We start from the raw sequence: 25,165 nt of genomic DNA, 5'->3' as shown, positions 1-25,165 counted from the left end.
CCGAACCTTCGCTACACTACATTTCAAGAAATTCAATTCCGTTTGGACTAGCTACCATCATTGCATTCAATTGAACAAGTGTAGGCAAGTAATGATCAATAGTATTTACGTTCAGAGCACCATCTACCGCCAACTATGTGTACTGCCGGCATCCACGACCGGTAACCGGTAACTTGGTCTCACATCGAAAAACGAGGTCAAGTCGGTCACCCTCTCCATGGCCTCCTGCTGCTCCGGGGTGATCCCCGCTAGGAGGAAGTAAAAGTAGACCTTCAGCTTCAGGCTCGGCGACGGCTCCCCTAGCGCGCGCAGCCGCCGGCGTGCCCGCGCCAGGTCGTCCTGGACCTCGTGGACCGGGATGCTGTGGATGAAGGCGCCCACCATCAGGACGTACTCGAGGACCGCCTCGGCTGCCTCGATGTCCCGCTCCAGCTCCTTGGCGTGCCCGCCGCTCCGCGAGTGGCGCAGCCACGCCGCCCACGATGATGTCTGGTTCATCATGGCGCTTAGCTCGCGCTGCCGGATCTGCTTGCTCTGGGTCACCCGCTTGACCGCGGACTTGAGCTGCCGCGCCACCCCCGAGATGTCGCGCCGCATTTGACCCGCGTCGTCGATCAGGCTATCCAGCCGGCTCTGGAGCGTGAGGGTCCCGCCGAGCAGCCCCTGCCGAACCTCCTCCTCCGTGGGCGACTTCATGCCGCCTAGTCGCTTGTGCCAGCTGGACCAGGGCAGATCGGGACGTCGGCGCAGGTCGAACAGGGCGTTGTCGTATGCCTGGTGGATTTCCATGCCCGCGATCTCGACCTTGAGGCTGAACTCGTCCATGTGGCCGGCCAGCGAATTCATCAGTTTCTGGGCCTCGGCCAAGTGGCCCGCCAAATTCGCCCAGTCGTCCAATCTGCTGTTCATGAGGCGTACCTTCACCGGCTCTAGTTTGTTGGCTTTCACTTCCAGCAGGCGCGGGCGCATCTCCCGCACACTGACGTTGCGGAGAATGGAGGCCGCCTCGTGGTTAATGGCGGTCGATCGGTCGAGCAGAGCGTCCGGAACAGACCAGGCGGCGTGAAGGCTCAGCGTCAACAACAGAACCAAGACGCCAATGATCCCGATGAGTTTCCTCGAGTGTCGTGAGAGGCTGGCGGCAAAGAAAACGTAGATCGTCGCCGCGTCTTCGCTCATGTTGTCGAAGAAGAAACGGATGAGCAGCCAAGCCTTCCTGACCCAGACACGGCAGATTTTCGTGGGATGCGCAAAGACGTTGCCCGCAGGAGAGAATCCAGTATCCTTGTACTGCTCCAGGTCATGCTGCTGTAACATTTTCCACTCGGGAACGGCGAACTCGGTCTTCTTCTCGAGGTGGTATTTAGTATCATTCCACACCCTGTACATGTGCGTGGTTATGATACATTGCGGGTACCCAGCATCGCCCCTGATAAAGTCAGGGGCGAGCGACTGTGGTAGGAGCTCGTGGTTAAACGGGACGACTTCTTCTATGATTTCTTTCCTCGTGGATTGTGCTACCTCCTTTTCCATTCTCACTATCCAGACGTCGCTTGGCGGGGACTCCTCGAAGTCGGTCACATAGTCAGACTCCTCGGTGAAAGCTCCCTTGTGCCCGGCCAACTCAGGGCTAGTATTCTCAAAGAAGTCTTCCTCCATAATCGTAGTCAAAGTGCCGTCTAGCATGATGGCGAAGATGGAAGAAACCCGCATAATTTCAGTATTGCCGACCACAATTGCAAACAATGAACCCTGAACGCCGCGTCTTCGCTTTTGCCGGTTTGAGGAGAAAAATACTACATTGTGAGCTGGATATCCAAAACGAAAGGCGAAAGCAGCATCTAAAAAAATAATAATAAGGGCGATTCTAAGCACGGAGTTGGCTTTCTCTTCGCCTCACTCTTGAGGCGGCGCTACGACTACTTAGCCCAATTTCACCGCTTCTCTAGACCATTGACCTCAGCAACCTGCCAGCGAGATCAACAAGCGGTGCTAGCCTAACACAACTCCCCTTTGGGTTCTTTGGGTATTGTAGCTTAATGCCTCGATGGCTTTAGGCGATCTCTTGCGCCCCCGAATCGATTTAGTGCTTCCTTCACGATATGGCAGACGAAACTAAAACGCATTGATTGACTAGAGCTGCCGCCAGCAACGAACTGATTACCCACTGGATTGTTGAACTCTCATGATCATGGTCGAGCGTGTGCAACTTCAATCTCTCCTCCTCCAATTAGGATCTCGATATCGATACTGATGGATTTCGCTTAGCGCTGCGAAACCATGAGGCCATTGAGAGTGTGTTGGAGAACTCACTTCATCTCAGCGCCTTCTTCCCCTTCCACATCTTCATCGTAATCGTCCTCGGAGCCAACATCTAGGTCGTCGGCAGAATCATAGTCGGGGTCATAGTTAGGATTGTGAGTAAAGGCGCCATCTGGGTAGGGCAAATCGCGGTGGCTCCCGTTTTGACCTGAACTTTTTCGGATATCTTCCAGAATGCGGTCGGGCCTGTCGGGCCTCGTGGGTCAAAATCCCTATATCGCCTCGCATTAACAGTCGTCTCCAATCGATGTGACGAAGGACCGGGCGGACGCATAAGAAAAGGGACTCACTTATCAAACCAGTTGCCGAGTACGCCTTTGGCACTCTTGACTCCCCCAAGCTGTACACTCTCGCTGCGCCAGCGTTCTTGGCCATTGAATATGGAAAAGGTCGTCCACCTGACTTCGCCCTCTGGAGTGAGCCTGACAGTTCCTGTCTCGGCCACTTTTATTAGTAAGTCCGGATCTGATTTTAGGTGCAAAAAATACCTTTGGCGTTGAGCTCACCTGTCAGGTCGCTGTTTGTGTTTTCGTCCCAGCTGTCGTCCAAGGAACGGGAGACGCCCTTGAAATGAACGACTGGCAGATCTTGTCCATCCTCGGGGCCCGGCGGCTCGATTCTGTCGACAGTGATCCTCATCAGGATAAGACGGGTGGCCTCTCCATAGTCGATAGCGCGACGGGGAACGCTCGCCGGCAGCTCCTGCTCCACCGAGAAATTAAAGTCGTAAAAGTCTGTGTAATCGAGGAAACAGACGACTCTCAGCCAGGTGCCTGTGACACCGTAGGGGTCCTGTAGGTCCAGAGGGTTCTGTTCGGCCGTCTCTTCGTCGTCCAATGGCAGGGGCAGATAGCTGCCAGGCCAGACACCAGAGAACGGGGTTTCCCAGAAGTTCTTGCAGATGGGGAACGAGTTCAAGCCCAAGTCTTTCAAGTTGGCGCCAATGACTAGCAGGATGGCCTCGACCTTTTCCCAGTCGACCCTATCGGAACCGTCGTCCATAAAGGGTCCCCACCTGGTCCGGGGCGTGTACTGCCGGATATCGTAAACTTTGGAGCAGGCGAAGGGAGACATCTTGCCCTGCCGGGTCTCGTGCGCACTGCGCTGGGCATAGAGCAGGGGCACGCCATACAAGCAATGTAGCTTGGCGCTCATCTGGTGCTCTTTCTTGGGGGGCGAGGCGAATATGCCGGCCTGGGGAAGCTCGGCACGTGCCCTCTCGTACAGAAAGGACCTCGCGAGAAACGCATACTGGTTCTCGTGGGCACTAAACAGGTCCGAAAGCAAGGTGGCGTTGCGGGAGACAGGGTGTGTAGTCGAGAGATTGAGCCGTTCGCCGTCAACGCATGCATTCTTCAGCGCTTCGGTGACAGTGTCGTGAACGAAGGCCAGCTCGGATCTCTGACATGGAAGTCAGTGACGTAGTCCCTCATTGTAAGCAGTAGCTTGCTTGTAGTTTGCTGCGCAAGACAGGCATACCTTAGCCTCCATGTCAGACTGCTGACAAACAACTTGCAGCCTCACGAGGTCTTTCAGGTTCTGTTCCCAATTGACGTTGGCCCGGGCAGGCTTGTCAAAGTGTGCTAGATAAACATGCTTGAATAGCATGGCATTGTCCCGGACGGTGTTGTTGAGGGACTGGCAGACTCGGGGCACAAACGCCAAGTCGCTCGGGTCGACGTATTGCAGTACATTGTGGATGACCTCCGGGGGGAGTTCTGTTAGCGATACCATGTCAACGGGCGCTGTATTGCACCGTGTTCGATGGAGGGCCAAGCAGACTGATGATTTGTATAGTCGCAGTCGCGAAGCTGAAGATGGAAAAGACAACGAACTAGGCCATATCTGCAGCTTGGTGAGCAGTAGGGAGGTGCCTAAAGCAATGCGTGCATGCACCTACTGCCGACTACGTCTTATAAACAGCCCGTCGGATCTAAGGTTCATATCGGCGGAGGCGGGGTCGTCGTGCCTCCAAGTGCTGCATGGCGGGGCAGACGGAGATAAGCATCCCAAAAGGCGACGATACTTCTTTCCCATGACCAAGCTAACAACATCTCAAATTTCGGAGATAAAGAAGTTCTATGTAGGCCGTCAGCCAGTTGATATCTTTGCAACGTCAGATCTATGCCCGCACGTCACCGACGAGCAGTGCGACGATGGCCAGTATCGACAAGCCAAGGTCTCGGCGCCCGACCCGATCGGCAACACGGGTAAGGTAACAATGATTGTGGGGGACTTTATTTATGGGGAGCAAATAGCGCCCGCCTCCATGTCGTCCAGAACTTGACAACGTTGGCGTCCGTCGCCAGAGTTGGTTGAGTATGTACTGCTACTTCGAGAGCTATAGCACAAAGATGAGGGCCTGGACCTATACTCGCGGCGGTCATCCCGCTGCACTCCAAATGACGACCATCCCCGCCTACGCGACACCACTGAAGCCGGGCCAGCTGCGCATCCGCGTCAAAGCCGCCTCCCTCAACCCCGTTGACGCGCAGCTCATGGGAAACCCGCTGTGGCCCTACATCCCCGAGGTCATCGTGCGGGCCCGCAAGGGGGTCGGCGAGGACTTCTCGGGCGTAGTGGAAGAAGCCGGGACCGATTCCGGGTTCAAGGTCGGCGACGAGGTGTTCGGCATCGCCCCGTTCCTGCCCGAGGGCACGCTGCAGGAGGTCATCCAGCTCGACACCAAGAAGTCGTCGTCGTCGGTGGTGCTGCCCAAGCCGGCAGCTTGGTCCTGGGAGCAGGCCGCCGCCGTGCCGCTGGTCTGGATCACGGCACAGACCTGCATCGCCAAGGCCGAGCCCTGGGTCGCGAATGGGCGGATCGCCATCCTGGGCGGCAGCTCCAGTTGCGGCATCTATGCCGCGTACATTGCGAAGCAGCGCGGCTGGGAAGTGGCAGCGACTTGCTCGGGCAAAAACGCAGAACACGTTCGCGGCATGGGCGTGGACACGATTATCGACTACACCGCAACGGAGGTATCTGGTCAAGTCCAGGCATTTGCCCCCGATGCTATCCTCGATTTCGTGGGCGGGATCGAGTGTCTTGGGCTGGCCAAGAGATACGTGACCGTCGTCGGCGACAAAATCAGTCGCTCCGCGATAGGGGGCAAGGTCATTTACTTGTGGAACCCCCAGATGGTCCTTCGTGCTCTTCTGGGGAGAATAGGTCTCGGTCCTTCGTACACCTGCATCAACCTTGAAGTTGAGCACTCCAATCTGGAAGGGGTCCTGCGCTTGCCCACGGACAAAATCTTTATCGACAGTACTTATGACTTCGACCAGGTCAGGGAAGCGTTCGACAGGCTGAACTCCTCGCGGGCGAGGGGTAAAATCATTGTGAGAATTTCATCATGACGCTATGTACCAGAGTTCAATTTCATGATGCGCTCCAGCACAATGGCGGTGTTATTGACGATTCCATGATGTGAGGGAAAAGGAAGCCACAGTGGCGTGAGTTATTACCCAGGGCTCCTAGGAGACGTCCCAGCATGTAGCACGCCGCAAAAATTGAAGCGGCATTTTGAAAAACAAGTAGGGTTGTAGAGAAATGTGACGTGTTTGTTTCCAGGTTGGGTTGTTGCCGCTCAATGGCAGTTGGGGGTTCAGTTCAAGAGGGGAGGGAGTGTGTGGGATGGTGGCAACATCGAGGTCCTGGGAGAAAGGCAGGTGCTAGAAAGGCATCGCGAGAGCTGCTGAAAACCCTCAAGTGCTTATTTGAGAGCCCTGCCACCGGTGTAGATAGTAAGGAGGCATGCTGTTCACTACAGGTGCGCGGCTGGGTGTAGGTGGTCAGGAGGAGGAGGAGGGGGGGGAGGAGGGTTGTCACCCACCGCCACCACCACCACTCACCACCAAAACATATAGAATCAAAGACAGATATGTACCAACAACAGGACAGCTTTCCAACAGCAAGTCAAGTCGAAGTACCACGGCCTGATGGTCGAGTGGTAAAGAAAGCAGAACAGAAATCAACCACTCTTTCCAAGAACGTAAGCTCCCCCTGAACGGAACAACTAACCACCAATCCCAGAACAGAATCACAGAACAACAACCACGACCGACTTGACTCACTAGACCGGAATGGTAACCCGTAAACAACTAAATACCCGGAAGACAGATCACCATGAATGGTGGCATGGCCTGTCTAAGAACCCGCAAGGTTCAGAAGGGGGCGCGACCGTCTAGTACGCTGGGGTCGGGCCTGAGGGGACTTGTTCCGACGTTTCCCTTTTTGCTTCTAGATTTTTTTATTCTGTCTTCTAGAATTGAACCCATGCTTCTGTTAACCTCAAGTGACAACGTGACCCGTTGCCTGGTAAGTGAACTTCACAAGTATGGTATTCATAAGTTTCATTGCCATTCGTCAGCATCTAATGACCGCCTGCCCCGTCTATCTAGTAAACTATGTACTTGGTCCTCGATCAATCCTACCGGACGATTGCGTCCATCGCTTTATCTCGCCAATCCCGATTGCTCGGGCTTCGGGGCGCAACAAATAAACAGACCAAAACCCCGAAATTGACTTCACAACACACGCAGAAGCGATCCAGTCCAATCGAAGTCAACCTTCTTCCGTTGCAAGTAGAGAGAGCTCTTTCATCACTTCCATTGACTGAGGCCTGCCCAAGGGTCACTTTGGCCTTGCTGAGGCTGCGAATTCCTGGGCTGTTGGTTTCCATATCCATATTCATGAGGCGGCTGCTGCTGCTGCTGTTGTTGCTGAGCATAGTGAAGAGTCTGCTGCGGGCCCAGTGGAGGAGGTCCAGGAGGCGGTGGTGGCGGCACAAAACCTGGCAGCATGTGATGTTGACCCTGTTGGTGTTGGTTGTTTTGAGGAGGCTGCTGCTGCTGCGCCTGTGGGTTGCCGTATGTGCTGTACTGGTTGTGCTGGAAGGAGGTCTGGTTGGGTGGAGGCGAGGCCGGTCCTCTTCCCATACCAAAGCTCGTCTGCGTAGGAGGTGGAGAGGTCGGCCCAGGATTGCGACCCCAGCTTCCCGGGTTGTACGCCTGCTGGCCATACCCTTGGTTTTGCGGCTGAGGAGTTGGAGAAAAGGAAGATGCTGGCGGTGGGCTGGAAAAGGAAGGGTATTGGGTTTGCGCTGGAGGAGGCGAGGTGGGAACCTGGTACTGGCCGGTGAACCCAGGTTGCGGGTATCGAGGAGTGCTGCTTTGCGTAAAGTTTAGGGGCGTCGGTGTCGGCCTCTGCGAGGTAGGCTTAGGCGACGTAGATGCCGAAGGGTCCATAGACATGCGCTCCATCAAGCCACGCAGGCGCTCACGCTCAACCTCGGCTTGTTGGCTCTTGTTCGACGCCTGGTCCTGCTCAATCTGGCTCAAGAGCTGACCGCCTTCGGAGCGTCGGTTGTTAACAAACGTCTCGACGTTCTTCTCTAGACTGTCGACTGTTTCCTTCATCTCAGTGTACCATCGCTTAGCACTTTGAAGACCCGCTTCGAGGTCAAGGAATTCTTGATAAGCTCGCTTATACTTGTTCACGACAGAGCCTCGCTGGCGCTGTATCGACTCGTACTTGCTCTGTTCTGCCCGTACGCGTTTGTCCTGAAGGAGACTGTTGAAGGTCGCTGTGAGTTCCTTCATCAGAGATGCCTGCTTGTGGTTTGCTTGCAGGAGTCTGCTTTGGTGTGGCCGGAACTTCTCCAATTCTGTCTGGAAGAGCTGCTGCTCATAATTCGAGATGGACTTTTTGTTAAGAATGAGAATCTGTGAGATATCATCGTTGTGAACCTAGATATGTCAGCTCGGCCATTCAGATAAAATTCAATCGAAGCATACCTTTTCTTTGAGATCCTTCAGCACCTGGTTGCGCTCTCTCTTGATCAGGTTCAGCTTCTTCAGAATCTCCTCAACTCTGTTGATCTGCTCCATTACGCTGAGGCTTCCATCTTCGAAGTCGTCATCAAGCAGATTTGGCGCGATACCTGACGGGCTCGTAGCACTGCTCGACTTGGCTTTTACTTTAGCCACGGCTCGTTGGAAAAGTGCATCAACGTCGCCAGTTTGTGCAGCTGTGCGCATCTCCTCGAAGTCCGTCTCGTTTTGGCGGAATTTGGCATAGAGTTGTCCATCGCTCCTACCCGCCTCGTCAAGAGCTTCCCTGTAATTCCGGATATTGCCCCTAAGGGTTGTGGTCAAGCGTGTGCTCGGTTGCTGCGTCCACTCGCCCTCGTACTTGGATCGCATTTTCTCACAAACACTCTCTTCCATGTCCAGCTGCTTCGTACTCCTGTCCAGCACGGTCACGATAGAGTCCTTATCTATCCGTAACGTGTCAAAGATAGATATGGGGTTCTCGTGACCTGCAACATCATCGCACCACGTTCTGAAGTCCTCGTCGGGCATAATATCTTGATCGAAACCCCCTTTCAGAACTTGCAGCGCGCCGGGCAGCCTCAAGTAATCCAGACTGGCGGCCATTTCGCTATTGGCGAGGTCGACTCGTTCCGTTTCGGCGCGCACCAGCTTCGCTTTCTCCTCGTCGTAGAGACTCGCCGATTCAGTCACAGCCAAAGGAACTATCTTCGCAAACAAATCCGGACCGGTAATTCTCTGGATGTCCTGCCCAGCATATAGTTCACTGACCGGAATCGGCTTGGCGGCTGGGAGTTTCGAAAGGGGCGGGAGACTAGCTTCGACGGGAACTGGCTGATGGTAGATGAAATCGTTGTCCTTTGACAATTCCCGGAGTTTACTCTGTACGATACTGAGATTCCGCTTGGTGATATCAACGAGAAGACTGCCAGTATCCGGGCCTAGATTCGCGCTAGGCGGCATAGAACTAGGGAAGTTGGTGGCAACCTTGTTGGCCTCCTTGGCAAAACCCTCCGCCGCAGCAAGGCGGCCTACCGCAACGCCATGCTGGTTTGCCTCCGTATCGGCCATGGCCTGGAAATATTGCGCTTGTGAGCTCAGGAGGTTATATTTGATCTGCAGAAGTCAGCATCTCTGTTTGTGCAGATTGGTCCACCTCTCCAACTTACCTGCACAAACAACATCCAAACTTTCTCAAAAATGGCCTTGTTCACGTTCTCCTGAATGCCCTCGAGGGCCTGGGAGTATAGATATGCTGCCTGGCCCGCGAGCTTGGCAAGCAGTGCAACCTTCTTCTGGTCGCCAATCTGCTTCTCGAGAAAGATCTCCTGCGCTTGAGCTAGCGTGATGCTGATCAGGGTCTTGACAGTATCTCGGCTAAGATCGGAGGATGGCGCATGCAGAAAATTCTCGTTTATATAGGTGAACATGCCAGCGGAGGCCTGGAAGGAATGGTAGGCGGCCTTGAGGCCCGACTCCTCGAACCTCGTCTGATTCGCGGCATGGCAGGACAGTACGGCGGAGATGTTGAAGATTATCGAAGCCTTTTCAAAGGCGAGGGAGTATTGCGACGTCGGTTTGTGGGTGAAGGCATCGTACCAGGTGAAGGAGATCTTGATGTGCTGCTCATCGACGGGGAAGCGCAGGTCCAACAGCTCGAGCTGTCCGTAGTATCGGTATAGTAGGTCTCGACCGGCGGTGCTGTCCTTGCCAGCCCCCCGCATGTCCTGCCGCAAGCGGTGCAGGCTCTGGCATTCTTCGGCATATCGTTCGGGGTCGTCGCCATATGTGTCCCGGATGTAGGCCTTCAGCGGGGATACCCAGTCGATTTCGTTGGTGGCCTTGAGCGGCACCGAGAGCATGGGCGTTTGCGTCATGGCGGGCGTGCGACGGGCGATCAAATGTCCAATAGCAGCTACTCGCCCCCAAGTGTATGAAGCAAGGACTAGAGAGCAGACCTTTCCGTCCCTTCCACGAGCGTTAGGCGTTTTCAGTATTGAGGATCCATGCACTATGGCAGACTTGCTTTTCGAGCTCAATGCGAGGTTAGGAGCTGGATTATATCGTGGGGCAATGCAGGGTGGGGATTCGATTCGGAGGCGTCGCCTAGAGGCTAGAGGCTGGAGGGTTGCCGGTACGGGGACAGGTACCTATACGGACTGGCTGACCTCGACGTCGGTGCTTGGCCTGGATGCTCTGTATGAGGAAAAGAGCAACGCAAAAAGCACGCGGGGGCAGCAACAGGTTATTCGCTTCTGTGGAGGCAATCGGAAGAGCATGCAAATCCAGAAACCATGTTGTCCTGTGTCGTGTTCTGGCCTGACCTGACTTGTGTGCTAAGGTTAGTGGTTGGAGCAACAGCAGTGAGCAGTGGCAGCTGGGATGACGGCAGCGCTGCCAGGGTCCAGAAGTTACTTTAGGCGGCCTAGGGAACGGTTTCCTGATCAATTAAACTGATATCTGGGCTTCCTGAAAGATGTATCCAGGTATTTGTATTTATTTATCCTAGACGCAGCGGGTTACACCACCAGCTACTCATGCCGCTGAAGAATCATAAGAGGGTGTGATAATCCAGGGATGGTCAGCAATCTGGAAGACAGTGGACGAGATGACTGACGCATCGCCTGACGCGGCGCGTCTAGAAGTCCAGGTATTGAAGAATCCCAGAGTCTGAGGCAGCGATTTGAAGAAGCAGCAAAGAGGGGGGTTAGCCCAGTGGCTCGGGTCCCAGGTCGAAGAGCAAGTGGGCGACGGGATGGGATGGGATGGGATAGAGATCAATGGGTGGGTGGCCGTACACGATCTCAACAGGGAAAATAGCCGCTGTCCACTGGCTTCTGCACTGGGGGGGCAGTAGCGGGGTCTTCCCTGTAAGCCCAGGGTAGCAGTGGATGGCTGCTTCTCCTCCCGCCCTTCTGTCATCCGTTGAATCACATCTGCCCAACCTGGCAAACACACCCTCACCGACTCCAGATTGCATCGTGACATTGGGCATCTCACAGTCAGATCTTTCAGGCAGCAGTGTTATAGCACCACGGCAAGAAACCGACCAGGTTACGTACGAGACCCAAGCTACTGGACAATTTGCATGTGGCTGCATCTTGTCCATCGTGTGCATGTCGAGAGGACTAGCTTCAGACACTTATGCGCAGTGACAACCCCAGCTAAGGACCGTTATATGGCATCTCTGCAGCCCGATTGGTCGGGACCCAATCGACTTGTTTCTGGGTATTAACCGCCCGTTGTCGACCCATCAGCAAGCGAGGGGCATCGAGCATTGATCAAAAGAGGAGAGAAGGACGACGGAGAGCACGGGGAAATTCTTTAAGCGCGCGCATCAGTTGCCCGTTGGCGTTGGCCATCCTCATTGCTACCGTTACCTTTGCCTATGTTGGTCGGTATCGCTACACCATTCGCTGCACGATGCGGATGCGATGCAATGCGCGGCACTGGGCGGGAAAAGCGGGAACGGGACGTGTTAAGAGGAGCGCATGAGCGCAGGAGATCGCTGGCGGCGGCCGTTTCTGCGGCCGCGGCTATCAGATCCTGGGATCAGCCACTGTATACTCTGTGTATTGTCTATAGACACTCTAGTCGTAGAGCTCTGCCCCTGAAGTGTACAAGCTACCCCTATTTTCGTATATTTCAAGGCTGCCTCTTAGCTATGCGGCGCCTTTCTCCGCATCTTCGCTCGGGGGTCTCTGGGCAAAAGCCTATGGTATGCAGTAGGCAAAGGTGTCGGCATGATCTCCAAGCTCCCCCGTCGAATAGGCCTTCTTCCATCAGGCAACTGCGGTGAAGACGGCGCAAGAACTATGGAGGGAGGTAAGCTAGCTCGCCTGCCAGCTTTTCTTCTTCCTCCTCCGGGCGCGAACGCCACTGGACCCATGGGAGTGGCACCGGCATTGGTCTGAGTGTAGCCAGTGTAGTCGCCTCGAGTCGCCGTAGCCGTGTCCCCCGCGTGTGGTAGGTTATCGTCAATGTTGGTGATCCAGTATAGAACCACCGCGCAAACGAGCACTAACGTAAGCCTGTTTGTCAGTGTGCCATCTCGCAAAACCCCGTGGTCAATAGACGTCAGAACTGCTCAAGAAGGTTTGTTGTTGAACTCACCGTCCGCTTTGCATGAAAGGAGACATAGCCACGCAGGCTCTCCTTCTAGTACCATAAGTGATATGAGGTTCCTATACACATGATAAGATTAGCATTTACAAGGTTTCCCACATATACATTTTCACCATTGGGGAGAGAAAGAAACAAAAACGATACGTACGTCGACGTGCTGAGTAGGATGAGGACGGACCCAAGAAGAGCTCTTCCAGCCAGCTTTTTCAGCCGACTATTGATCTCTCGGTTTCCCACATTCGTACTTTCAAGGCCTATCATCCCATCATTCCATTTGAACTTAAAGGAGCAGGATTCTGGAGGGCATATATCATAAGTATGACCATTTATTGCCTGGACAATCAGTCCTGACAGGAGATCTTAACTCATTACTGGGACGAGAAATGTGCTCGTGAGGTAGAACTATATTGTCAAGTAAGTCCGGTGATGTTCTTCTTGTTGTCTGGGGGTGCCTTGATATCGCCTGGCTGGCATGGGATGAGATATCTAAGCTCGTAGCCGCTAATGATACTCACATTAATGACAACGTCGAGGATAATCGCCGGGAATACTGCACCCCTTTGGATCCCGATCACGCAGGCCCCTTTATCGAGAAAGTTTACCCGGCTTCAGATCCTGTCAGTAAGATCGTGTTGAAGTGCAAGGAAGGAGAGTGGTGGGCGATAATACTTACTGGACGAGGAACATTGTGGCGACTACAATGTAACCTCCTTAGATTTCCGAGGCGTATTTATGAGTACACATGTGAAGCATCTTCGATGAAGGGAGCATAAGTGGCGAGCATACCTATAAGGGAGATCGTATTAAAGATGTAAAGTCGAGACTTGAAGCGACCTTTTACCTCACCCCTGGCGATGTGCTATGAGGCCGCAAAGATGACCCTGGGTAAGCGGAAGCCGATGGCAAGGTGTGTGGAAAGGCAAGAGACTGACTGATCGGTCAACCAAGAATAAATAAAGCAACTAGAAGTTGGGCGACGAGTTAGAATGGCCTATTTGCCTGGCCTCCCTGAATATTTGTACTTGATGTGGCTCACATGGCCACTTACCATCTGAGAACAACAGAAAGAGTCAGCGGCTGCAGTAACGAGAAGATGAACTCCACGCAAGCAAACAAGCACTCGTGTCTTACCTTAGTAGATACGTAGAAGCATATACACATGACGGTAGCAACCCTGCAAGCCGTGATGTTCGTGCTGAGGGGGAAGCTGAACTGCAGCATCGTAGAACCGAGTATAAACATGAAGCAATCGCCGTAGAGAGCAAGCAAAACTGTGGTATTAAAGATGTTAATAATCAAGTTTCAATGAAGATTGCGTGTAGGTCTGTAGGGGCTGGGAGATCTGGAACTCGTGGTGAACGTACGCCATACGATATAGGGCAGCTTCCGGAAGCCTCGAATGGTGGTGTACCGCATTACTGTACCTCTCGGGTGGTTAGGTTCATCGCACCGTACACAGACGTATTTATACAAGTTGCTCTTGTACCCGAAGGGTAGAGAAGCAGACTAACCGAAGAATACCAAGCATAGGCTAGCCGCGATGATATCAACGGCCACACTAATCATCCTCGCCGGAATTGGCTCCGGCTCTTCGAAGTGAGAAAGATCACGGTAAAATACCACTGTTCCGCCCGGGGGTTCGGGCCCTGCTCTCTGCAGAGCGGCCGGAGCGCCATGGAAATGGAAGCCGCTGCGTCGAAGGAACATCGCAGCAAACCGCTGTACTCCAGATCAAGAGGAAGGACTGCTGCTATCTTCACCTTGAGACGGTATTCATGATTTGGAGTTTGGAGAGGGTGGTCGATAGGATTCGGCAGGTCTATGGCATTATTAGCTACCAACAAACCGACAGACTTGCGGAACATAAAGTGCCATACATGTGTACGAGCGAGTCAGTCTTGTTCGTACAAAGGAGTGGCAAACGGTATTAAGCACTGATTGTATGTCTATGATCGATCTGGACGCATCAACCTTAGTAAGACCTTACTGATCACATCTGTCACTATATGCCTTGCTTTGTGGAAAGCTTATCGTCGCCTGGAGTGGTTGCAATCGGTTGAGAAGTACTTGCGACTAGTACAGTAGTAGTGGTATTCACCCCAGAAGGGATATAATGTCTCCAGGTATCTTAGCAACGGAACCTAGAGCTGGAGGCTATAGAGTTTGTAACGTATTCTCAGTGGTACTGCCACATATCTCATTGTAAGAGATAAAGGGCACGGGCTTGTGAATCACATACATATATCCAATGTCTGGGGCGACACTACACGTGGAAATTGGCGACAGACGACTGAGCGTGGGTAGAGAGTTGCCGGACTCAATTATAAAGAAGAAAAGGTTCATCCCATACCTCAACAACGCGCACGTCGTATTGCGGTTGGCCACGGCTCTGCGGCCGAGCCTTTTCTCCTCGTGGCTTGAAAGGATAAATGTCAGGGGCGTTGGATCAAACAGAAATCATGACACGCAGTTGAGCCTGGATTGGTCTATACTCAGCAATGGCACATCAAAGGCTAACCTCAGGGAGGCAGCCCATATGATCGAAGATCACCCATGGTTCCAGAGAACTGCTTCAGATTGGCGGGATTGTTTGAATGTGCATTAAATATCTATCAAGTTTGGGCTAGCCCCCATCTCTGGAGTTTGTCCTTCGCTCAGGCCCGAGACGCTGCTCAGTCCTTAAGATGACAATTGATCCTACTGTGCATATGGTTTCCAGCCATCTTTCTTACTTTGCTACACTTTATTTGGAGATGTTTCAGGTCATCCAACTGAGCACATCCAGGAGAATATGTTCGTTGCCGTCTATTCCTAGAGTGGCCATCACGTTGAAGGTGAGAGCACTACTCAGTTGGAGTCGGGGGCCCCTTCGTTCCTCGCTCCTCATCTTTGATATGTTTGCTATAGTTGAGCTGCGCCGCATTGTCCAACAACGGACGGGAAATCGGATGGACCCCATCAAGTTCTCGTCATGTCAGCCCCGCAATCCCCTTCCATGCTTCCAAGGGGGTTGAGAGTATGATTTGATAAGTTCCAATTTGTACAACGGATAGCATTCAACCATGGCTCTTCTTCTTCATACCGAATAAGTTGCGCTTCTTCTTCTCTTTCTCCGCATGGTGTTTATCACCAGGGGGTGGCGTAGAACTTCCATTGGCAGGAGATGCCCGGCCCGGCCCGGCCGGTCCCAGGTTCATGTTAGACATAGCCTGGGTAGGGGGTGCCGGAGCACGAGGAGCACCACCAGGGGCACCGGGCAAACCACCGGCACCGGGGGGCATGGGCCTGCGGGCGGGCAAGCCTTGTCCACCCCCTGGTGGTCTTCCTGGAGCCCCAGGGGAGGAGGCGCAGCCATTTGGGGCGGAGGAGGCCTTTCAAAGAGGTGTGCAGGCGCGCGTCTTTGAGGACGGTCCATAGGGAGATCAAGGCGTCGCTTGTCAACACTGAGATCACCTACTTGTTTAATAAACAGCTGCGGCGTCAACATGTGACTTGTTGTCAGGATCACATCGCGATTGAGCGAGTTGCCGACCTCGTAGCAGATGCGGCTCTCAGAGAATGTAGCACCACCTGCCATGAAGACAATGATGCGTTGTCGGTTCTCGGGCACACGTCGACCTGCGCCTGCCCAGCTGGGTTTCGCAGCGCGCAACGAACCTTGACCAACAATCATATCTTCATTAGGATCCAGTGGAGGCTTCACGTACGGAAACGCTGTTTGATCCAAAGCACCCCTGCACAGGTTCTCGAGGAGGGCCTTAAGGACAGGTTGGAAACGCGAGAGCGCATATTCCTCATTAGGGACCATGCTCTTAACGTCAATGGGGAATAGAGGCGTAGTGTCACGCTTCGGGTCTTTCAACGCGATTGTGGTGCGACCTCCGAGAAGCTCCAAATTTGCCACAACTTCGGTTTCCTGTGGAGGGAGGGATGCGTGTGCAAGAAGCCGTTTGATGTCTTCTAACACCACGCCGTCTCGATAGAGAACATACATAATGACAAGTCGTAGACGGTCTGACGAGGTAATCGCATCATCATCAAGCAATCTCACAACGGCTTGTAAAACCTCCTTTGGCTTGCGGTAGTCCTCATCAAGACCCGTGGCCATGGTCTGCTCGGAGGAGGCAATATCGGGGAGTTTTCGGCTCGCAAAGATATTCATACACTCCTGTGCCATGGTAAGATGAAGCGAATAAATCTCTTTCATCTCCTGAAATTGTGGCAGACCCGCCAACATATCCTTAATGGTGTTGAGATTGGTGGTGTCCGCATTCTCGTCCGTAAAGCTAGCGTTTTGGTCAAGGAACTTCTGGAAGTCTCCCATCAGTTTATCGATGGTATCTTTCATGTGTCTGTGACGGTTGTCCACCCAGACCTTGTCCTTGTCGGTGAGCTCCATGTCCTTCTCTTCAGCATCCGGCGCACCCTCGTTGACCGTCATGTGGAATGTTGTTTTGTCGCCCTCTTTAATCGGCAGGAGGTCATGAGCCATGGCCTGATACGTGAACTCGTGGACCAAGGGAGCCATGATATCCATCGATCTATCGGCCACCAACAGAATGCCCTGAGGTCGTGAACTCGGCGGTGGGAAATTGGGGTTCCATTGCGCATATTCGTCGAGCTCATCGGAAACGAACCGCGCCAGATGGGCGCTGAGCACGCTTGCTTCGTGCAAAGGGGCTTTAGGGCGGTAATATCTAACCTTGGGGTATTCACCCAGTGTTATGCAGACACCTGCAATCTTGCGAGCTAGTTAGCTGGGATGTAGGCGGCAATTACTTGCCAGGGTTAACGAACCTTTTGGGCCAGATCTCGCATGTGCTTCGCTACGAGCCCGTTGCACGCTGGGTGATACAACACCGGGAAACTCCAAGGGTCCCTGAATGTAACGAGATGCGACTCGCGAGGGAAGAAGTCTATCGACAGAGTCTCGAAGCCTCCTATCAACTGTTTGGCGAGAGGCGAGCCATCTATCCGCCTCCGTAGCTGCGGATCGAGCACACCAGTCCAGACCAGGAAGCTTTTCTGGTAGCGCCTTGCCTCCAAGTCGGCGATGAGGCAATCGACGATGTATGGTTCTGGTGTAAGGATGTAGATAGCATCCATAGTCGGGTTTCTCTCCCTGCGCTCCTCGATGCGCTCGATGTCTGTTACACTGCAGTTCAGCCAAAGTTGCATCTCAAGTCGACGATGTGGCCTTGCATACTTGCGATATTCTGGCTGAGGATATCATCTTCTTTTACCACGGTATCCAGAATCTTTTTTGAATGCTCGTCGATGACCAGGACCTTCCACTGATTTTACAGGATTATGTCAGTCAGGCCATGGTGTACGGTGTATCGGAATGATGGCTTACGTCGTTTTGGGTTATGTTCTTGATCGTATCTATAATGACTGCAGGACAGAACAACAATTGTCAGTAAGTTGAGACCCTCCGTTCGAGCTGTTGCCGCCCAAAGATAAAGCCATCAAGAAAAGGATGGTTTGTGACTTACTCTCCCGCTGCTCGTGCATCACAGAGACCCCCATCTTGGCTATTGCCAGCCCCTGTTTTTCGGGCGGAACCTGGGCAAGAAGCTCACGTCGACTCTGTCAGTGTAGCAAGATGCGGCCTCGTAAAACTGTTGCGACACCCGCACCGAGCAGAAACTGATATACGGCCGTGGCAGCAGATTGAAATCGATCGAGGAATGTGCCAGGACCCGGGGAATTCGACGTCGCGGAGGGAATGCGGTAAGCTGCTATTATCTTGCTGGGAGGCCAATGACGTCTGTCCAGCAGGTCGAGCTTGGGATTGAATCAGGAGGCCAGTAGTGCTATGTTGTCGAGGTCGGCCTGTCAAGAGCCACTAGAAATAGTCGGGTTCCTTTTCCCGCAGGCACAGCAAATGCAAGTAGGTAAATGGAGTAAAAGCCGGCAGTGTCAAGAAAAACAATCAAGTGACGATGCAGCGCTTCCAAGGACAGAACAGAAGTTCGTGCTCCTCCTTAGCAAAGAGCGGGACGCTTCTTTCAAAGTGAATCAATGCTTTGCCTTGCTTGACCCTCGGCGGGGTTTCAGTGCCCAAAACGCCAAAACAAAACGACCTGACGACTCAATGCGATGCGACCGTTCTTTGACTTTGGGCGTGTAGGACAGGGTCGGGCCACCCGCTCGAGCTGGTCAGGCCAATCAGAAGCCGCATACGCTGTAGGAACCAGCCGCCCGCTGTGGCTGATGACCCAGGGTTCGGCCAGGGGTTCCTTGGAGACTTAACTGCGTCCGGCTTCTACATTCTACACATGTACAACGCATATATACCCTCTGGTATACCTGCCAAACGACCAGTCTGACTTCAGCCCTTCTCTTCACAGGCATGAAGTATGTGTGCCAGCCACACTGTCGACGGTCTTCGATGCATGGTCCCAGCTGCCGGCCGCGTACATAGACGAGACAAAACACCTGCACCACTAGCCATTAGGGGTTGATGGGACGGTATCTCCATCCAATTGTGGAACTTCCAGTGTTCGGATCTGCTAGGTCCTCGAGGTGCAGTAGTAGCATCAGGTAACCCAAGTAACCTTAAATAATTCGAGTTAAAGATAGATCAGCATTTGACTACATATTGCATGCGCGTGACTGCATATACTATGTGTGACAATCAGTCATTTATTTGCATTTTGCATTCTATCATGACGGGAAAGCATACCCCTTCGCTTCTCTTCAGTTCGTGCGGCTCCCACGCGCAGTGGGATGACATGCATATCTGAATAATCCCCCCTGTCCATGGGCACCATCCCGCTATTCCATGAAAAGCAACCAAACACCGATTCGCAACGATAGGAACCGCATATCAGCCGCTGTTCTACACTTGCTGCAATCAGTGCAATCATAGTTAGTCAATTGCTGGTGCTAAGCTCGAACGATGACCGGATCGATCATACCATCGTGAATTTGGACGGGTGTCGGCAGACAGGCCAGTATGCGCAGAGGAGAAGGGATGCGCCGCATAGCAGCGGCGTCTTCCGACTACGATACTGAAAATAACGAAACATCTGTCGGGTCCGAGTCCGGGAGCGAAGTAGGTACCAATGAGCTCGCGGACTCGCCGTGATCAAGGCATGACGGAAGGTCCTACCGATCTTGGCGCTGCTCCGCGCGTAAAGCGCTCGGTAGTACTCGGGTATCTTGGGTATCATATTTGCGACACGCTTCGAGCTAGCGTTCGGTGTCGGTTGGGTTTCGCAGTGGCTTGAGAAAATAAAGAGATAGAAACCGAAAAGATCGCTTGTCGTTGTCGTTGCTGGACACAGAGCTCTATGGCGGAGAGCTTAGTATCCGAACAGGGGCTTGATCAAGTAGAATATTTCCCGAAAGAAGAGAGCGATAATCAAGTTGAACGCCCCACAGAGCAAGAAGAATGCAATGTAGGAGAGGAGTTGGCGAAGTTCGTTCATGGCCGTCATTTGTTACGGTGGGAAAGATTCGGATGCTTTTTTGTTGGATGAATTTCTGAAATATATCGAAGAGTCTTGAGTTGCAGACAGGCGTGCTTGTACCATCCAATGATTTATGTGAGAAGAACCAGACGACGATTGCCTAGCGATACGGCTGCAATTAACTCATGTTGTCACATGCTGATATGACTGGTCCAAGTGAACCTGGTCTATCTGAGCCGGGTTGAATCCGAACCCAAAGGGCGAAGTGGTTCATTTCGAAGCCGCCACCCTTCAGGGACCATATCTTTAGTGAGTTTAAACGGTGGGCAGAGGGAAGACGTAGCATATAAACGAGACTAGGTTCGCTTCCTGGCAGCGCTAAGTGGTGACTCGGTTTTTGGCCTCGCTTCCTGGCAGTAGCTCCTTGTTGGTATTTGGGTCATTGGTCTTTCTGCTCAAGAAGAGGAACAGTTCGCTTAATCATTTACGAGAGTAGGAGTCGTAAGCGGCATGCACATGAGACGAGAACAATATTGGTTGAGGGGCGGTAAATGTGGTATAGATTATGTTGGTAAATTATTATTTTTCCTCGTAGCATGTACAAGGTGATCCATACGAACAAGAGTGATGCTGCTAACTCCTCCGACCTGTAAGGTCATCAAGGCCGTCCTTCTTGTCGTCCGTTAATAGATTACCCAGACACTCCAGAAACATCGAGGTTCCCAGCAAGACAGTTGTACACTGTGCTGCTGCTTTACTGGATGCTGACGACGGCGCAGGATCCGAATCCATCCTTGCCGCTGAGGACCTGGCGGACTTGCATGACACACTTGTTGCACTTGGTGGCGGGGACCTTGAAGCTGAGAACGTGGTTGCCGCGGGGGAAGCTGTTGGGGACGCCGCCGTTCAGGCCATCCATGTTCTTGACCATCTCGGCCTTGACGCTGAAGGCGGTGCCCTTGCCGGTGGGGTCAAAGAAGACACCGAAGGGGCCGGCGCCGTCGCCGTTGTCCACGGTCCAGGTGATCTCCTGGGTCGCGCCGGCCTTGAACGTGGCCACGGCGTTGCCGCCGACGGTGACGCCCTGGCCGCAGCCGTTGGCGGGCACGCGGATGTCCTGGAGAGGACCGCTGTTGGGCAGTCCAGGAGGGTTGATGAGGCGGCCGTGGGCGCTGACGGAGGCGGCCAGGGCCAGGAGAGAAAGGACGGCGCTGAAGGTCTGCATCTTGTATGTATGTAGGTGAGGTATGTTAAAAGGGTTAAAAAGGAGCACAGCTCTTAATGAAAGATGAAAGTTTGTTGGTGTGGTGAAGAAGTGAAAGTAAAAGTTGGTAAAGAAGCGAAAGACCGGACTGAGCTGGATTGTGTGGATGAGCAAGCAGAAGCAGATTCTAACACAACCGTCGATTCGAGACTTCTTATACACGGAGAGCAGAGGATGAAGCGTCTCTGTAATGTCCCTATCTGGGTGGACAAGCGACCTGCCAAGCCCTTCTCGTTGGAAGCGCCATGCAGTATCTGAAGCTGTCACGATGCTCACCCTGGGTGACAAGGATAGGACATGTCAAGTCTGGATCTCTCGGATCAGCTGAAACCCAGCAGGTAACCCCTTCAACGAATGGAAAAAGATTGCCATGGCCATGGGGGATCCTCTTGATGTGCAGTAGTGTCTATGACCCCGGTGCCGATCCCGACACCATTGCAAAATCGGGATCTTCCGCCGAGTCTGGCGGGTGTGTCGTATGGCTTTTTTTGACCATGTTACTGTTTGTTTGCAGGGCATTCCTTCGTGTAGCCAGCCAACCGGGAGCCCGTCAACTTTGAGTTACCACAACTATTCGCAATGCGGTAGCATGGTAACCCAGATGCATGTTCGCACGGAATACCAATCTCATCGTACCAAACCAAGATAGTCAGTCATCAACTGGAAGAATAGTGAGCGAATGATCTCTTGTCAGACCCCAAGGTGATCAACAGTCCGCCAACGATATGATCAGCGGGATATCAGTAAGATTGAGCGATCAGTGAAATACTACCGTTACCTTGATTACCCATGGTGGCATTCCTCACGGTCGGAGCCGAGAAGTGGATTCTGCAGAACATGAGACGACCCACAAACTGTCTTTCTCGTCTCAAGTTGCCTCAGGGGGCTTTGTTTTGTCCGGGATTACATTTTTGGCACATGCCCACCGCACACCCAACACCAGCGGCTCGCGACGATTCTACTATTTGAGGCCTAGCGCTTCATGTCGAAAACTTGAACGTGCAGCTCCTTTCGTGGCGGACATAGGGGCTTGGGGTTCGTCGAGACGTAGAGGGAACCCCTACCAGTAAACAATATGTGTTTCATATAAGATCAAGCAACCTCGACGTGATCCATGCCGTGAGGCCGTGATGGCATAGCCCAATAATGCGGTGGCGATTTCTGGGCTGCCATCATATCTCGTGCATTGCTGGTCTTCGAGGCTTTGGGATGGGACGCGATACGTACATCTTCTCATAAGAAGCAGAAGCAACTCGCGCTCACTTTGAAATGTCCTATTGGGTATCATGCTAGAAATCTCGCTCTAAATTCATTGTCCTGGGGGACGCTCAGATTTCACCCCAAGTACTTCTCGATGTCTGGGTTGCCCGTAAAACTGCCGTTGAAGTTTTTCCCTTCGCTTCTTGTCCTCGGCGACTTTCTTGCGAACTTTGGCAGCATCGAGTTTTTTGGGGCTTCTCCTTCTTCCACTTCTCCAAGTCCTTGGGCACTTCCACGCCGATGCCAAGCGTGTCTTCTTTTTGCTTTGCCTTGATCGGGTACTGTACGCCTTGCTGCGAAGCGCCGAGTCCCTTTCGTGCGTCTGGATCCCACCCTTGTGATTGGAGGACGGCCAAACCCATGCGTGACCTGTCGAGAGCCGAAGGAGGGTGAGAATGCTCCAGACAGACTTGATGTGCTATCGATATTTCGTGTTTGGCAATTTCACCTTCGCCAAGTGGTAACTGGCACAGCTCACATAGGCTGTGCGGTTCTGGGCTCTCTGGGGGTGCGGAGGCTGTATCCCGCGGCGGCATGACTATGTTCAGGTAGATGTCTTGTATGGACTTGGCAGGTGTGCTGGCCGGCCGGCTTTGCTCCGTAGAGGATATTTCCTCAGTGGACGCCGGAACAAACTGGATGAGCTTGCGCCGGAGTCCTGCACTGAAAGGCTTTTTGTGCTCCAGCCGAATGTCATCCTCGTCGTCGTCGTCATATTTCACTGGCGAGGCAACATTGGAAGCCATCTGAACCGATCACTTTCGATGGCAGGTGTTCCAGGGCACTTGATAAGTTGAAATGGAAGCAGCTGAGTCACAGTGGTTGTAGTCGACAAGGTACATGCAAGTTTGAGCCGCAAGCCGCAAGGTTGCGCTGATCCCTCGCTATTAGTACTGAGTGCTGCACTAATAATCGTGGTACGTGGTGCAGCTGACGCCACATCCGATGAGCTTGTCTGCTTGTGTGGAACCCCTGCGACAATTGCCTAAAACCTACTTGTTTAGCTTCTGGCCTTATTGAGATTGCCAGATATTAACAATCTGTTCCCAGCGACGACGATAACCACACATTCACTCCTTTTGGCACCGTTGACCAACTAAAAGCCCCTCTCTTGAGATGGCACGGTAGTCCTATTCTAACTCACCCCGAACCATCTTTGTACAAGTGAGCCACTGTCACAATGCTCGAACTCCTTGGCTATCTCTTTTACGATGGCTGGCCAACTTATTTGCCAAACCCATGGTTGCTGGCCACCATCATATCAGTCACCGTTGTCCTATACGTGATCAAGACGTATAGTGATGGCGTCACTAATCCCATCGAGGCCAAGATGCACGGCAAAGTCGTTATGATCACGGGCGGAACATCCGGAATCGGCGCCGCGGTGACGAGAAGCTTGGCCGAACGAGGAGCCCAGATCTGTCTTCTGACCCGCCTTCCGCCTTCCGACGCATATTTGGCCGACTATCTCGGCGAGCTGCGCAAGTCCACCGGCAACGAGATGATCTACGCCGAGCAAGTCGACCTGACCGACCTCTTCAGCATCCGAAAATTCGCCACGAAATGGGTCGACAACGCCCCGCCCCGCCGTCTCGACCAGATCATCCTGTGCGCCGCGACGCTGACGCCCCCGGGCTGCAAAAGAAAGGAGACGGAGCTGGGCGTCGAAGAGACGTGGATGGTCAACTACGTCGCCAACTTCCACCTGCTGGGCATACTCAGTCCCGCTCTGCGCGCGCAACCCCTCGATCGCGACGTTCGCGTTATCATACCTACCTGCGCCTCCTACATATCGTCGCCCTTCCTTGCCGAGGACTTGGATGAGAAGATGTGGACTCCGGGCAAAGCATATGCGCGCAGCAAGCTGGCGCTCATGGTGTTTGGGCAGTCCTACCAGAAGCACCTGGACGCCTACAAGCGCCCTGACGGGTTCCCCATGAACGCCAGAGTGACCTTCGTGGACCCTGGCCTTTCGCGGACGCCGGGCTTCCTGCGCTGGGTCACCCGGGGAACCTTCTGGGGCCTGGCTTTCTACATGGCTACATATCCTCTACACTGGTTGCTTCTGAAAGGGCCTGGACGGGGTGCCCAAGCCATCCTCTACGCCGCCATGGAGCCCAGTTTGGGTCGCGGCTACGGTGGCAAACTGATCAAGGAATGCCAGGAAGTCGATTTTGCTAGGAAAGATGTCAAGGACGAGGCGGTTGCTAAGAAGCTGTGGGAGTCGACTGACAAGTTGATCGAGAAGACTGAAGCAGAACTGGCGGCCCTAAGGGTTCTAGAGAAGAAGCAAAAGGACATAGAGGAAGAGGAGAAGAAAAAAGCCGAGCAGGTTGCGGATATCGAGGCTTTGGTCGGTTCAATCAAGAAGGGCAAAGAGGCCGAAAAGGCCAAGTCTTCGTCTAGAAGGAGGAACAAGAAGGCGGCATCTTGAGCCAAACACTCTTGGATCCGTTTCTGAATACAGCAAATAAAAACCCCAGGTGTTATTGCCTTGAGCCGTAGACGGGGCAAGTCACGTTAGAGTTAGAAGACAGAGACAGCCTCGCTTGCACTATGGATTGGACAAGTAGTCTATACATCCAACGGCGGATATGGACGTTCCCCAGCAAGAGCCTCGGGCCAATCCCGAGCCCAAGTCTGGAGTCCATTTCCCCGGAAGCCGAGATCCATCCTACGTTCCCAAGAAGACGGCTGGAGCCGAAAGGGGGCTGGGGATTGTCCGAGAGAAGCCTAAAAGGGAGTCTAAGAGACAAGCCGTTGCGGGGAAGTGGGTGTAATCAGAACAAATACGGCAAGTACAGCAGCTGGTCATGGCTGGTCATGGACTTGGCTGCTTGGAGACATGCGGTATTTGCAGTCTCAAAAGTCAAAAAGCCTAATAATGCATTGAATGCACTAAGATGCAGTCGGCGTGCCTTGCGGGTTCTCTCTGTGATTTCTTA

At 53.2% G+C, this 25,165-nt stretch overlaps 9 protein-coding genes across 9 annotated transcripts; 2 read left to right on the top strand and 7 right to left on the bottom strand.

Annotated features, from left to right (window-relative positions):
- Positions 1 to 123: 123 nt before the first annotated feature.
- Positions 124 to 1,686, bottom strand: PG998_003364 (uncharacterized protein; the record flags this gene model as incomplete). Its single annotated transcript, XM_066870182.1, has 1 exon — positions 124 to 1,686. The coding sequence occupies one exon, from the start codon at positions 1,684 to 1,686 to the stop codon at positions 124 to 126; it is 1,563 nt and encodes a 520-aa protein (XP_066733932.1).
- Positions 1,687 to 2,189: 503 nt separating this feature from the next.
- PG998_003363 (F-box domain-containing protein) lies at positions 2,190 to 4,056 on the bottom strand (the record flags this gene model as incomplete). The annotated part of the gene is made up of 5 exons (XM_066870181.1): positions 2,190 to 2,250; positions 2,314 to 2,508; positions 2,613 to 2,766; positions 2,811 to 3,723; positions 3,802 to 4,056. The coding sequence occupies 5 exons, from the start codon at positions 4,054 to 4,056 to the stop codon at positions 2,190 to 2,192; spliced, it is 1,578 nt and encodes a 525-aa protein (XP_066733931.1).
- Positions 4,057 to 4,676: 620 nt separating this feature from the next.
- PG998_003362 (uncharacterized protein) lies at positions 4,677 to 5,678 on the top strand (the record flags this gene model as incomplete). The annotated part of the gene is made up of 1 exon (XM_066870180.1): positions 4,677 to 5,678. One exon carries the CDS (start codon positions 4,677 to 4,679, stop codon positions 5,676 to 5,678), a length of 1,002 nt encoding a protein of 333 aa, XP_066733930.1.
- A 1,245-nt stretch (positions 5,679 to 6,923) lies between these two features.
- Positions 6,924 to 10,030, bottom strand: PG998_003361 (Vacuolar protein-sorting protein BRO1; the record flags this gene model as incomplete). The annotated part of the gene is made up of 3 exons (XM_066870179.1): positions 6,924 to 8,069; positions 8,118 to 9,269; positions 9,323 to 10,030. 3 exons carry the CDS (start codon positions 10,028 to 10,030, stop codon positions 6,924 to 6,926), a joined length of 3,006 nt encoding a protein of 1,001 aa, XP_066733929.1.
- A 2,658-nt stretch (positions 10,031 to 12,688) lies between these two features.
- PG998_003360 (uncharacterized protein) lies at positions 12,689 to 12,965 on the bottom strand (the record flags this gene model as incomplete). Its single annotated transcript, XM_066870178.1, has 2 exons — positions 12,689 to 12,884; positions 12,952 to 12,965. The coding sequence occupies 2 exons, from the start codon at positions 12,963 to 12,965 to the stop codon at positions 12,689 to 12,691; spliced, it is 210 nt and encodes a 69-aa protein (XP_066733928.1).
- Positions 12,966 to 15,334: 2,369 nt separating this feature from the next.
- Positions 15,335 to 17,807, bottom strand: PG998_003359 (Sec1 family protein; the record flags this gene model as incomplete). Its single annotated transcript, XM_066870177.1, has 6 exons — positions 15,335 to 15,649; positions 15,736 to 17,019; positions 17,076 to 17,425; positions 17,485 to 17,572; positions 17,635 to 17,663; positions 17,774 to 17,807. 6 exons carry the CDS (start codon positions 17,805 to 17,807, stop codon positions 15,335 to 15,337), a joined length of 2,100 nt encoding a protein of 699 aa, XP_066733927.1.
- Positions 17,808 to 20,450: 2,643 nt separating this feature from the next.
- PG998_003358 (uncharacterized protein) lies at positions 20,451 to 20,921 on the bottom strand (the record flags this gene model as incomplete). The annotated part of the gene is made up of 1 exon (XM_066870176.1): positions 20,451 to 20,921. The coding sequence occupies one exon, from the start codon at positions 20,919 to 20,921 to the stop codon at positions 20,451 to 20,453; it is 471 nt and encodes a 156-aa protein (XP_066733926.1).
- A 1,367-nt stretch (positions 20,922 to 22,288) lies between these two features.
- On the bottom strand, positions 22,289 to 22,966 carry PG998_003357 (uncharacterized protein; the record flags this gene model as incomplete). The annotated part of the gene is made up of 1 exon (XM_066870175.1): positions 22,289 to 22,966. One exon carries the CDS (start codon positions 22,964 to 22,966, stop codon positions 22,289 to 22,291), a length of 678 nt encoding a protein of 225 aa, XP_066733925.1.
- A 434-nt stretch (positions 22,967 to 23,400) lies between these two features.
- Positions 23,401 to 24,654, top strand: PG998_003356 (retinol dehydrogenase 13; the record flags this gene model as incomplete). The annotated part of the gene is made up of 1 exon (XM_066870174.1): positions 23,401 to 24,654. The coding sequence occupies one exon, from the start codon at positions 23,401 to 23,403 to the stop codon at positions 24,652 to 24,654; it is 1,254 nt and encodes a 417-aa protein (XP_066733924.1).
- Positions 24,655 to 25,165: the final 511 nt, after the last annotated feature.

The sequence above is a fragment of the Apiospora kogelbergensis genome, assembly GCF_038363985.1.
Source record: "Apiospora kogelbergensis strain CBS 113332 chromosome Unknown utg000002l_segment0_segment0, whole genome shotgun sequence".
In the NCBI taxonomy this organism is placed as follows: Eukaryota; Fungi; Ascomycota; class Sordariomycetes; order Amphisphaeriales; family Apiosporaceae; genus Apiospora; species Apiospora kogelbergensis.
The sequence above is the reverse complement of the archived record's forward strand: the minus strand, read 5'-3'. Positions and strand labels throughout refer to the sequence as shown.